General features: G+C 33.7%; 1 protein-coding gene across 1 annotated transcript in view; it reads left to right on the top strand.

Moving 5' to 3' along the window:
- LOC105620425 overlaps positions 1–13062 on the top strand; it is a 48345-nt gene that overhangs the window by 24050 nt on the left and 11233 nt on the right. Inside the window, exons 4-7 of the mRNA XM_012201920.1 lie at positions 1112–1675; positions 2620–3064; positions 4648–5527; positions 5874–6167. Of these exons, the coding sequence (XP_012057310.1) occupies positions 1112–1675; positions 2620–3064; positions 4648–5527; positions 5874–6167 (2183 nt within the window). The remainder of the gene's footprint in view (positions 1–1111; positions 1676–2619; positions 3065–4647; positions 5528–5873; positions 6168–13062) is intronic.

Below are 13062 nucleotides of genomic sequence, written 5' to 3'. Positions count from 1 at the left end.
ACACATTAAAAAAAAAATATTAAAAACTTTGAAAACTTTTTCCAAACGGTTTTTTCGAAAAAAAATTTCATAATTTTTTTAAACATTGCATCATTCCTCATAACATATTTTTTTTCATTTTTTTTCAAAATCAATTCATCCATTAAAAAGAAAATTCGTCGATTTCAATTCTTGTCGATTTTCAGTTTTATCCTTATAACTCTTATCAAACATTTTTTTCAGATATAATATTTTGTGAAATTTATTCTTGCATTCTTGCATCTGCTAACTTATTGTAAAAATCTTGACCAGATAAATGCGGGGACAGCATACACAATACACATATTTATCCTGCTCTTTTTGAATACTTGTTCTTTTCATATACGAGCTACTTAAACTTCAGAATTAATGAAAATTATTTTAATCCTTCATTGTTTCACGTTTCGCGAAAGTAACTATTTCAAAAGATCTATTTCTCGATTTACAATCCATATAGTGTAAATAATTTTTCATCGTTGTTTAAAAAGAATTATTAAAGAATACTAAGAATACTAAGAAACTTATTCGATTCATTCATTTATTTAAGGAATTAATAGACCAATCATAGAATATTCAACATCTCTTCAACTTTCACGACATGATAAATATACTCGTATAATTAAGAAGTGTACATTTTACTCTTATCGCAGCGATTCTGTTACTATAAGGACGTGGTTCTGAGGATGTGTATCTTGAAAGTCGGCGATTTGTCACGCTCGATGAAGTGCGCTCATATTTTCGTAGTCATCCAAGCATGAAGTATCTCCCTTATTTTTCCTTTGTACTCCCATTGGCATGATAATAATTTCAGATCATCTCTCTCTTTCTTTCTCTCTCCGTGTCATTGTCGTACGCTATCGCAGTGAGATCTCCCACGGGCTATAACAATCTAACTTACGTATCAATTAAAGTATACGCGAATATAATAAATCTGTAACAAAATCATCATCATATATCATGATTTATTCAATTAATCGTAACATGCTCGCGCATGAATCTGTCGCGCTTAAATTCTTAAAACATACGATACAAATCGCACTCACTATAATGCTTCGCATCATGTTCACGTCATTGAGATTATTTATCGCTGTAGGGAGACGACTGGCGATGAGCCCGAGGAAACGATGCCAAGTGTCACGCCGAGAGCGCATCGTTCAGCGAGCACGGATGTCTTGGGCTCCGTGAAAAAGGACTCACTCACGGAAAAGAAGTCGCACTTCAACACGCTGAAGGCGTGGGGTATGTCCAGACTGAAATTAATCAGTCCGAAATCGAGTCAGCAACAGCAGCAGGAAATGATAATAATCAGCGTAGAGAGGAACGAGCAAGCTCAAAGTCAAACGAGATCGCCGGAGGAGATCAATATTTACGAGACGGTGACTACAAGGCGCAGGAGGGACAAGTCGCACGAGAGGAAGCCGAGTTCGTCTAGCTCGAGTGGTAAGAGTACAGCCAGCATACCCATGTCAGTACCGAGCACGGACAACAAACAGCCGAGCGTGAAATTGCGCGAGAGCGCCGCCCAGAGGCGAGAACGACGGAAGGGCAGCAACCGCGACGATGCACCGCATTCGAGTTCCGGAAACTGGAGCGCCTCGTCCGAAAGCGGAAGGGCCAGCATCGGCAGCGAAACCACCACCACCACGCATCAACCTAAGTAAGAAAAAATCAAAAACACAATACATTGAAAAAAATATATAAAATTTTAATAAATATTTGTTTGAATAATGTTAAATAAATGTTTATTAGATGTAAACATTTATTTAACACTATTCAATAACATATACGTACTTATTTGATACAAAAATCATTAATTTGATTTAACTATTATTTTTTATTAAGTAAATATTTATTTGCTGTAAATAAAATGTTTACGTATTATTAGTACTATTAAAAGAAATATGTATTAAGATTTAGTAAATTTTTTTTCAATGTATTACTTCAATGGTCACGTTCTACAAAATTAGTTTGTAACTGTTGACATTCTTTTTTGTATTGGATTATCTATATTTTTAGATTTATATAGAGATATGTATAATTCTATCTCAGCAAAGAAAATTTCCATCGATTGGTGGAAATCTTGTATTTTACTAGTTACCAATTGCATATTTCCTAACACAATCATTATCTTAATTCACTAAAAATTACAGCAGATCTTTAAAATGGATTCTAGATATTTGAATGCCTAATAAAACAGTTGCCTAATAAATCAGTTATAGAAATTTTTTAAACTTTATACGAAACTTAATTAAAGGAGACTATCAAAAAAGGGAGTTAAAAACATTTTTGAGAATTGAATACGAACGTGTTATATTTCTAATTTTAATGTTTTTGCTCAATTTTTGAGCTGTTCTCCAAACGCCATAAATTTTTAAATAATTTTATCTACGAAGGCAAAATCTTAAAAAAACATTTCTTTTACTTACATCCCTTTTGACTAAAAGAGCAAAAATTTGCTCTTTTAAACATTTTTCTTTCAATTATTTTCGCGAATTGAATTTTGTCCTTAATTTTTTGAATCAGAGATTATGAATTACGAAGAGATTTTAGATTAAAGGAAAAATTTATATTCGCTTAATTCGAAAATATATATTATCTCAGATCTACGACAACAGCTTCTATCGGCACATCCTCTACTTCCCTAAGTCACATGAGGCGATTGAAAGGAAGGGACAACTCAGCCTCGTCTTCGGTAACTTCTGAAGGCACTCTAACACCAGATATCATACAAGACATCACGGTGGTACCCTTTTCCGATGATGGCGAAACATCGTCGGTATACTCCTGCGACACGGAAGGATATTATACTTCGTTTCACATGGACTCGGGCCTGAAAACTCTTAGAGAGGAGGAACCCATACCACAGAGTCCTTTGACCAAAACTAATGATATTGGCTCGGACACTTCGCCGATTGTGGAGAATGAGTACGAATTGTTTGGCAGAGGATCAACTTCTACGACAACTAGCTCGGCTGGAACGGTTTGCACTGCGCTTATGGCACCACCGCCTCCCGAGCGCAAGTCCAGTCTCACAGTTGTTGCTATGGTAAATTCAAGCTTCAATATTTTAATTGCGATAAGAGACAATTGCGGAATAAAATTGCAAATTAAACTGAAGCGTTTATTCCTTAAGAGATAAAAAATCTTATAAAAATGGGACGAAGTTAAATAGATGAGATTAAATAATTAATATTGAATTTTATACTAAAAAATGACATTTTTATATAAATTATATTAATTTTTAATAATATAACATCAATATCTCTCGTGCATAAAAAAAATAATCCCAATTTCAAATAACTTTCATTCTTCTATTTAAAAATGAACACGTTTTCTTAAGATTATTTTTTTATTAAATTAATAAAAATGCTAGCATTAATCTCTATATTAAAATATCTTTTCTAAGAATTGTATTGAGGCTATGATAATATAAGAAAGTGATAATATAAGAAATGTACAATGATAATATAGATAGAATAGATAAGGCAGAAAAATAGAAGGAACTTGTGCTACCGGCCGGGGCGCCGTACTGCTTCAGTAGCAGCATGAATGGCGGCGATCTGTGCAGTTGCCAAGTAATTCCCTATCTACGCGCGCGCGCTTAGCAATTGTGGATGACGGACGTACATGGCACTTAGCGGCAGGGACGAAACGTGCTTATTCGCTGATCTTTAAAAATTAATATCTCATTAATTATTGCGAAAATTGCAAAATGGTACAGGACTTTTCGATTCACAATCAGTTTAGTACCTGCTCGCAAAAGCTAATATTATTACTGGTCTTGTATATGAAGAGAATAAATTAGAAATAGGCGACAGAAAAAAAATCTTCATATTTCGTATCACAATGTATCGTAAACAGAAATATTGATATACCAAAATATTGACTGAATAATTTGCAATATTGCTGACATCAATATGGATTCGATATTTCTATTTTTAGGCGGTACTATTTTTAGGCGATACTATTTTTAGGCGGACAATATGCATATCGATATCAATATGTGTATCGCTGATATGCTTAAAAAAAATTGATCTTTTTGCACAAATAATGATTAGAGATAAGATGTTTTTAGATCTATTCTATCTATTTCATCGACTTTTTTATGTAACTATTTCAATTAAAATTTTTTTTTTAAATTACAAGTCCTTGCTGTGCGACAAGTGTCATTACGTTCCGTGTGTACTGCGCAGAGACATAGAGAAACTAATCTAAAAAGTTTAATAAATTTTATATTAACTTTCAATCCAATCTCAATCCATACTAACACGGGCTTAACAAACCGTATTGAAACGAAAATTCGATGTTTTTGTTTAAATGTTGATACACGATATCGAAATACAAAATCGGTGTAAAATATCGAGAAAAAAATCCAAAAATACTTATCGATATTTACAATATCGGCGCTGTATCACTCATCCCTAGAATAAATTGCTGTTGTATTAAATTATTAACTATAATATTATTAACTATAATTAAATTTAACTTAAATTTGTTAAAATTTAATATAAAATTAAATATTCTTATAATAACTTCTTATAATAATTCTTATAATAAACTTGGCATAATTTGTATGTAAGTATTTATCCTTCGATCTGTATTTTTAATATATTTAATTTTTATCAACAGGTTCACGGTCAAAATGGTGGCGAATCACCCGATAGCGGCCACAACACATCCTCATCTCCTGTCGAATCTGCTTCAAGTCCGGCCTGTACTGGTCGTTCTTGCTCCGAGTTCGAATACTCAGAGTCTAGCGATCTAGAAGGTTGTGAGAGAATCGAGAGAATCCGCTCGAAGATAGCAATCACAACCAGTCGGATTCCGTCGATGTGCGTAATCACACCACCCGTATCCGACGACGAGCACGCGAAAGAAACCGATCAGAGTGAAAAGAAAAACGAATCAAGGAGAACTGAACTTCAGAGCGGCGGTTCAGTGCTAATGTCTGCCACTGTCGGCACTTCTAAGATGGAAGTGATCAATGGCCAGGACAAAAATTTGTATGCTACCGTACAGGTGTTGCCGGCGGCTGCTAGTAATGACAGATCGCAGACAACAGCGACGACAGGTCAGACATCGTCGTCGATCAAAATTAGTCCGCTGAGCGGAGTTCTAGGCAAGCTTCGTGGCGTACTTCCGGGCAAGAAGCACGTCATGAAGAACAGCGCCATGCAAGAGTTCTCAAATGCAGACTCCGGCGACTATGTGACCATAGCCGACGTGAGGAACAACAACGATAAATATCCTGCGGGCCCGATTTCATCATCATCATCGTCGTTGTCAGTAGGCATGACCACCGTTCGGCCAACTACCACCTATGCCAATTCCGACATCTTCAAGAAGGATGCCGAGTATGTGAGTCTGAGCGAGTTGCCAAAGAAACCGGATTCATCGTTGGAGAGAAAGAGACACGGCGCTCGAGTCACTCTAGATTCCGAGGGCAAAGTCGTCTATTCGTCCGATAGCTTGAAGAGAAGAAAGGGAGCGCACACGACATTTAATCCAGGTACTTTGATTATTATTTCAATTATTCAACATTATTCTTTCTATTAGCCTGATCTATCAAAATTAAGAATTTTTTTCACTATAAAGTTTTAACTTAAATTTACAAATTATATATTAAATTATATTAAGTTACTAATAATATTTTTTGTTTCCAACATAAATTTTGATGCAAAAAGAATCCTGATGAAATTAACTAATTAACAAAATAAATTATCAAACATAATCATTAACTTAGAACGAATTTAAATTAGAATTTCTAATCATTAAGTTAAAATTAATTCTTTAGATTAGAATTTCTTAATGAAGTGCATTTAATTCAGCTTTTCACACAATATGTCAATATCTAGGTCCTTTCGTGAGAGAAGGAGTGTCACCAAGTCCATCGCCATTGCTTCATCGCGCAATACCAAACATCCGCGCCGTCACGAAAAACATCGACGTCGTGGATGCTCCAAGCATTAAAATCACGCCACCAACATCACCTCAGTTGGGCAAGCTAATCATTCGGGCGGCGCGGAGTCCCGATCGTGCGATTAGTCCAGATTATGTGCGCACGCCGACGACCGTGGTCGGTCCCACGAGCCCGAACAGTCCCCACAGACAAGTCCGCGGGGCTTACGTCAACGTGCAAGATGACGAAGGTAAGACGTCCAGCACTGACGAGCACCGCGATTGCCGCACTGGTAGATTAGAGGCATTACGCACTGCGACCGCTCCGTCACGCTCTAAGGATGAGTCTAGACAGCTCCCTGGCAACCTAACTCCCGCTCTGGCGCCGAATAATAAGCTCCCAGAGCTGGACAGACCCAGGATCTGCCATGGAAACTCTCAGATTGACAAACAAATAAAGCGCAAATTCGATTGCGACGAGAACCATCCGCCAATGCTCAACGGTGATACAATCGAGACAAGTGTTCGCGTGATTGCTTCATCAAAAGTCAACCACTCTGTCGGTCTTAATTCCGCGAACTCGCGACTAGATTTTGAGAAGTCAGGTCTTTATTCGAAGATCTTGAGAGTAACTGGCAATACGCCTAAGTTAGATAGGAAACTACTGGTTTCGGATCTTGATACTCCAAATTTTTGTAGAAAAAAGCCTAATTCCGATAGTCAAAATGAGAATATGACATTCAATGATATTGTTGATAAGAACGCGGCTGTCGATTGTACGGACTTAAATAATCAGACTGCAAAAAATTCCGATCCAACGCGCGGCGACAAGACAGATCGCAAGGTGAAACGTAGCGAAAGTTATCGCATGGCGAATAGTCCGATTATGTTCATCAAGAAACTCTCCACGAGTAATCAAACAGAGAAGTCGTTCAAGATTTGCAGGACGCCCTCCGAGGAGCTACAGGAGGAGTTACTGAAGGAGAGAATCAATTATCCGGAGACAGTCTCCAGTCCGGAACCACGGGTCAATAACAACGTGATCTTTGACAACACATCTTTGGTAACTGTACCTCTTCAATCGGTGCCAACTAGTCCTAGACCGAGGGCTTTGGATTTAGAACCGGTTAGAGTACTCAAATGTTCTAGTAACGATACAGAAATCTGGTAAAAAATATCACGTTAGCGCGGCGTTACATTTCAGTAATTTTTGCAATGTTGATACGGCACTAAATCTAGATTAATTCAATTATTTAACAATTCAACTATTTAACACATTTCTGTTCCTATCTTAAAAGTCGATCAGCTCTATAAAAAATATGGTTGTGTATTTAACACCATATCGATATTTATATAATTTTCATCGTATTGGTGTTAATACATAAAACATCAAGATGATGTAGATTTAAAATTCTGGTGTTTAATTAATTTAATCATTACACGCTAACAGTTAAATTCACATCATGTTAAATTCATATCACGAGACCAACAATTAAATTCACATCATTATTAGCATAATGAGAATTACATTTAACACCAATAGTGTTAAATCTACAGCTATATTTTTTAAGATGTAAAAAATTTTGTATCTAGACACAAGTACTAAGGTACTTCTGCTAAGTACTCTACTGAAGACACAGATATTAGACATAAATGGTAGAGAACATTGCATTAGTGTGCAACATTAGTTTTGCAATGCTGATATGAAGCGAGAGTGATAAGATAATGACGACTACTGCAGATTCTGACATAAGTCGAATCGCGTTTAGAAAAACATACGCGCGGACGAGAGTTTTTAATCAAGAATAATCATTATACACTGAAAGAATATGATAGTGAATGTCTTATGGCTTAAAGACACTGACAAGTACATCTGTACTGGGATATAATCTGCTTCTTGAGAATTCTAATCACATTAATAAATAATAAGTTGCTCAATAAATGAAAAATGTTATAAAAATAAATTAGCTTGAGAATAATTTACAATTAAATACCTTATTTTCATACAATTTTATTTTTAAAAAAAGTCAAAGTTAAAAAGTTACAATAGAATAAAAAAGTCAAAGTTAAAAAGTTACAATAGAATATAATTTTTTATAAGCAAAAGTTTTATTATTTGACAAACTATTTATAATATTTTTATTTCTAGAAAGAAAAAAAATTGTACTTTTTAATATTTTCGTTTAATCTTAATATTCGTGAAATTCGAACAAATTCCAAAAATAATATTTTGAAGAAAAAAATATCTGCGTTAGAATAGAAAATTATCTGCGTTAAAATAGAATATGACTTAATAAGACTGCAAGAGTACAGAATCGCAAACTTTTACAGCAAATTATGATATTTCGAAAATCAATGTTTTTACAGTCAAAGGTTCGACGTGATAACACTACATAGAATTATTTCGATGTGTTGAGACTTTGGTACCTCGAGTTTGTTAAATAATGATAAGATCATCGTATAAAATAGATCGGAGGATAAGCGGGAATCATCAAGGTCTAATCAAATAGAATTGGAGCGAGAAGTCGCGGGGGAGATATCGGCGCAGTATGTTATATATAAAAGACGAAATCATCGGATCGAGGTAATGTCATTTTTACAAATTGATGCATAGGGACAGAGGCCAACAAATGAACTGTTCGACAACGATCAAGAGAGCGAGATCGACCAATTTTTTCGCGAATAAAGATACAGACAGGGAGACATGCATACTGATCACGTTTTCTCTTATCTAACACTCATGTCCGATCTTTCCAGCTGCGAATCGGCCGACGATCTTCGCGGTGCGTTTAATACTTACGAGGAGATAAATCTTGAGCTTTATTATCAAATGACAATCCTTATGGATAGAATATTTTAGAGTTTATTAGTTTTAATTTCAATAAAAGGGGAGAATGCATTTTTTAAAAATTGAATAATAGAAAGGCTGGCAAAAATCAATTTCTGCATTTTTCGCAATGAACAAATTGTACTTTTCAAACTTTTCAATTTTGATATTGATTTTTCTTAACATGCTCAACAGCATGCAAAGTTTTGAAATGTTAGCAATTAAATTTCGTCATTCCGACTTGAAATGAAATCATTTTGTTTAAAATATGTAATATATAATGCAATAGTATTTTTCGAAATTGGGACATTATAAAACAAAGATTATAATGGAAAATAATTAATTAAATAAAAACCAATTAATTAAACTTTTTCAAACCTTTTCATTTATTAAGATTTAAATAAAATAATATTAAGTTACTAGACTCTTTCTTCGACCGGAAAAATAAGAAATTATCGCGCTGAGGTGACGAATAGGCAAGCTTCCGCTTTAACAATCCGCTGGAAAACTCCCATGAAGTCTTAGTTAAAGACTCACTTTGTTAACCCTTATCTGCATCGCCGCTGGCTCAATAAGCAACGCGAATTGCATCAGACGTGATGTTTATCCCGGCATGATAATAGCCGGGGTGTCGATAAACAAAAATCCCCACTACGAGGATTGAAATACTTTCATGCTCGTCCCGGCACCTTCAGTGCATTCCGATCTAGCCAAACGATTCATCCTTCGTTCGCGAAGTTTCCTTTCCCTTTAATCTCTAAGTCTCGATGAGGAAGACTCCCTAAGGAAGTTGTGATTCTAAGTCTCGATTATTGAAATGCAGTGCATCGGCTTGTATCTTTGCAAACATGTGGAGTCATGTCTGTTTAAGTTATCACTGCGTTTAATCGTCATCCGATCACGTTCCCCTAAGCTCGTCAGTTTCATGATCATCTTTTGTGATTGTTATTGTTAAATATTTGATCTATTCCGTGAGTTCGAGAAAATCATTTTCAGATGAAGATAGATTAGTTTTTCTATGAATACCAAAAGGTCTTCGAAAGTCTCACATGTTAGCTGGATGATTCGCCACAGGATGAAATCGAGCTTTTAGCGTGGCGCGATGATAAGACGTTATCGGTACAAAAACAACGAGAAAATCTTGTTGCTAGACAGACAGTCGCCGGCAATACTATACTGATAGACGGAGTAGCGCAGTAAGTCGATTCACGATTCCTGTTCGACCAATTGCCGTGACAATAATTCAACATGCTGGCAAGACATCTTCTCTTCATCGCGACTAGGCGGCCCCGTAAGTTAAATATCATATAAATTATTATTATCTTATTTCATTAAGTCTATAGCTCCGCCTGCATCCTTACAGTTATAAGTTGCATACTTGCGAATTGTGAAGTTAACATGAACTCTAAGCTGTCATCTATACTGTGAAACTTTTTTTTATATTTACAATTATGTGAGTATAGTGTATCAATTTATCGCTTATATTATATATATATATATATATATATATTATTTTTTTTTTAACAAATTCATATAATATGGTACATGAAAGATTTATTTAAAGTAAGATATAAAAAAAGATTTGGGATTTTATTATTTCTTGAATAAGTATTATTTCTTTAATACGTTTTCTATCTTTTTTATTTATTATGAAAAACAATAAAGTCAATAAATACAATTATATTTTATTATATTATATTGATTAAAAGTTGTTTACATAAGTATAAAGAAAAGATAGAAGTTTATGAATATACAATGTTATACCTATATGCTTATCAACTTATATCAATTTGATTATGCTTTATGCTGTATATTTTTCGACAAAAGTTTCTGTCTATTTTGGACTTAAATTGTTTTTTGATGACAGTTTCAATGTTGCAAAATTACTCATGATTAAAGAAACGAATATGAGATAGCGTTTCTACTAAACTAATAAACGCTATCATTTGATTCCACTATGAATTTATTGTTCTTGGATTATTTAGTTTAGTTTTAGAAAGAAGTTAGTTTAGAAAAATTATTTAGTGGATAATTTATTATTAGATCACGCCTGTAGTCATTGTAAAAAAAAAATTTTAGAATTTGAATATTTTCAAGTTTCATTGAAATGAGCCTTTAAATCTTGTTTATTATTTAATAAAAAGTAAATATTTGGCAATAAATTCTTCATGTAATGATAGAAGATATACTAATAGATCATACTAATAGAAAAATACGGAACACGGAGAATACGGATATAATGAATTGCTTAATTAGACTTAGAGCTTACAGAAGTTAGATTTGACGATCATAAAGTCGTAAGGCATGGAAATATATATGAAATACCCAGAGTATTTCTAATTAAGTATAAAATAACATATGCTTCTATGTTATAGTGAAAATCGTTGCTAAAGTATAAATATTATTGTACAATAATAATAAAAAGGATAACCAGAATGAACAGATGCCTATTTTTGCGATGTTTGATTCCAACTATCTGAAGACGAGTATAATCCATCACATGCTCATTTTTCACGCTGACTACGTTTATATTTTAGAAACATTAAATAAAATTTTTTAATTGCAATATTGATATACTTTGCGTTTTATTATCGATTTCTCGCGACATCTTATATTAAGAGTACGATTTTTTTTACTTTGCAATTTGCTCACTTTTTATATTTCTTTAATTAAAAAAAAAATAGAATTCGAATTAAATTTTACATAATATTATCTTAAAGATTATTAAATTTCCTTTTATGATTATTAAAATCGTCTATTATTTTTTTAAATTCTGCCTATAAACTTCTAGCATTTATCCAAAATGAACTCGGTGTCTCATAATAAGGGTCTTTCCTCTATACATATATTATATGTGTTTGCTCCAAATTTGATTATTTCGTTTACTTGCGTTTATTTTGAAACCAAAATATTTTGCGTCAATATTTTACGTGCAATGCGATGTTGAAAACGATATTCAAGAAAAATTTATTTATTTTCGTTACGTAAAGTGATAATTTTATGGATTTATAGAGAATATATTCAATATTCTAATATACAAATCATTTTTTATACAAATTTTATTTTTAAATGAATGTCCATAAAAACAGTCACTTTAAAATTTCATAATAGAATTTAATTATATGCGTGTTATACCTCATGTTATACATTAAGAAAAAAAAGTTGCTATTTCAAAAAAAACATTAGTTGATTCAATTAAATGTAGCGGGCTGTCAAGCAAATATTTGTTAATTCAAACAAATAACAAGTTTTTAAATTACAAGATTTTGTTAATTTAAATACATAAATATTTAAAATAAATAATCATTACGAATTAAACGCATTTAATCAAATTAACTTCTATTTTTTTCTCAATGTAACAATCAATGTTAGTTTTACAGAGAAAATAATTAAGATATTTTATTGACAAATGTTTTCTCCTCTTTTCTTTACACTATCGATGCATTTTTAAATCCTATTAAACATTCCGCGAAGTATAAATGGGTAAATGGGATTCAAATAAATTTGTCTGTCAAGTCTGTATCAGTGACATCACTGAAGAACATTAAGTATTTGCATCGCGTGACCGTGTACGTTGTTATCGGCATTGCAAAACTGGTGCATGATTATATAGAAGTTCTATATAAACACAGAATGGAAAGAGAGAAAAGAAAAGAAGAGGAAAAAAGAGAGAGAGAGAGAGAGAGAGAGAGAGAGAGAGAGATGAAAAATTCAGTTGAAAATATACTATAAATATACTATAAATACAAAGATATAAGAAAGAAACAGAGATGCAAAGGTCGATTTTTTCCTCCAGTATTTTGATCTTTGCAACAGCCTCAGCGACAAATGCATATACAATACAAATCATGCGGGCCACGTCCGCGTGCACACTTATCTTGTGAGCGAACTCTTATCAGAACGCATAACTATATATGCACTGGTCTGATCTTCCATGAAATGTATAAACAATAATATTTATTATTGATTGACAATAACGTACAGGAGATAAGATAGAAAACAATAATAGGATAATTCAAGTCCTGGACGATCTGCGATACCTCGATGAGGATGTCGTCCTGTTGTGTAAAATCGCGACGAAACGATAGTTAAATGACAGATAATTCGATTGCAGTTTCAAAACAATTGATATGAGTGAGAGGGAGAGACGAGAGAGAGAGAGAGAGAGAGAGAGAGAGAGAGAGAGAGAGAGAGAGAGAGAGAGAGAGAGAGAGAGAGAGAGAGAGTAGAGAGTACGTAGTACGTACGTACGTACGTACGTACGTACGTACGTACGTACGTACGTACGTTACGTTACGTACGTTACTACGTACGTTACT

This window comes from Atta cephalotes (assembly GCF_000143395.1).
Source record: "Atta cephalotes unplaced genomic scaffold scaffold00026, whole genome shotgun sequence".
Taxonomy (NCBI): domain Eukaryota; kingdom Metazoa; phylum Arthropoda; class Insecta; order Hymenoptera; family Formicidae; genus Atta; species Atta cephalotes.
The sequence above is the reverse complement of the archived record's forward strand: the minus strand, read 5'-3'. Positions and strand labels throughout refer to the sequence as shown.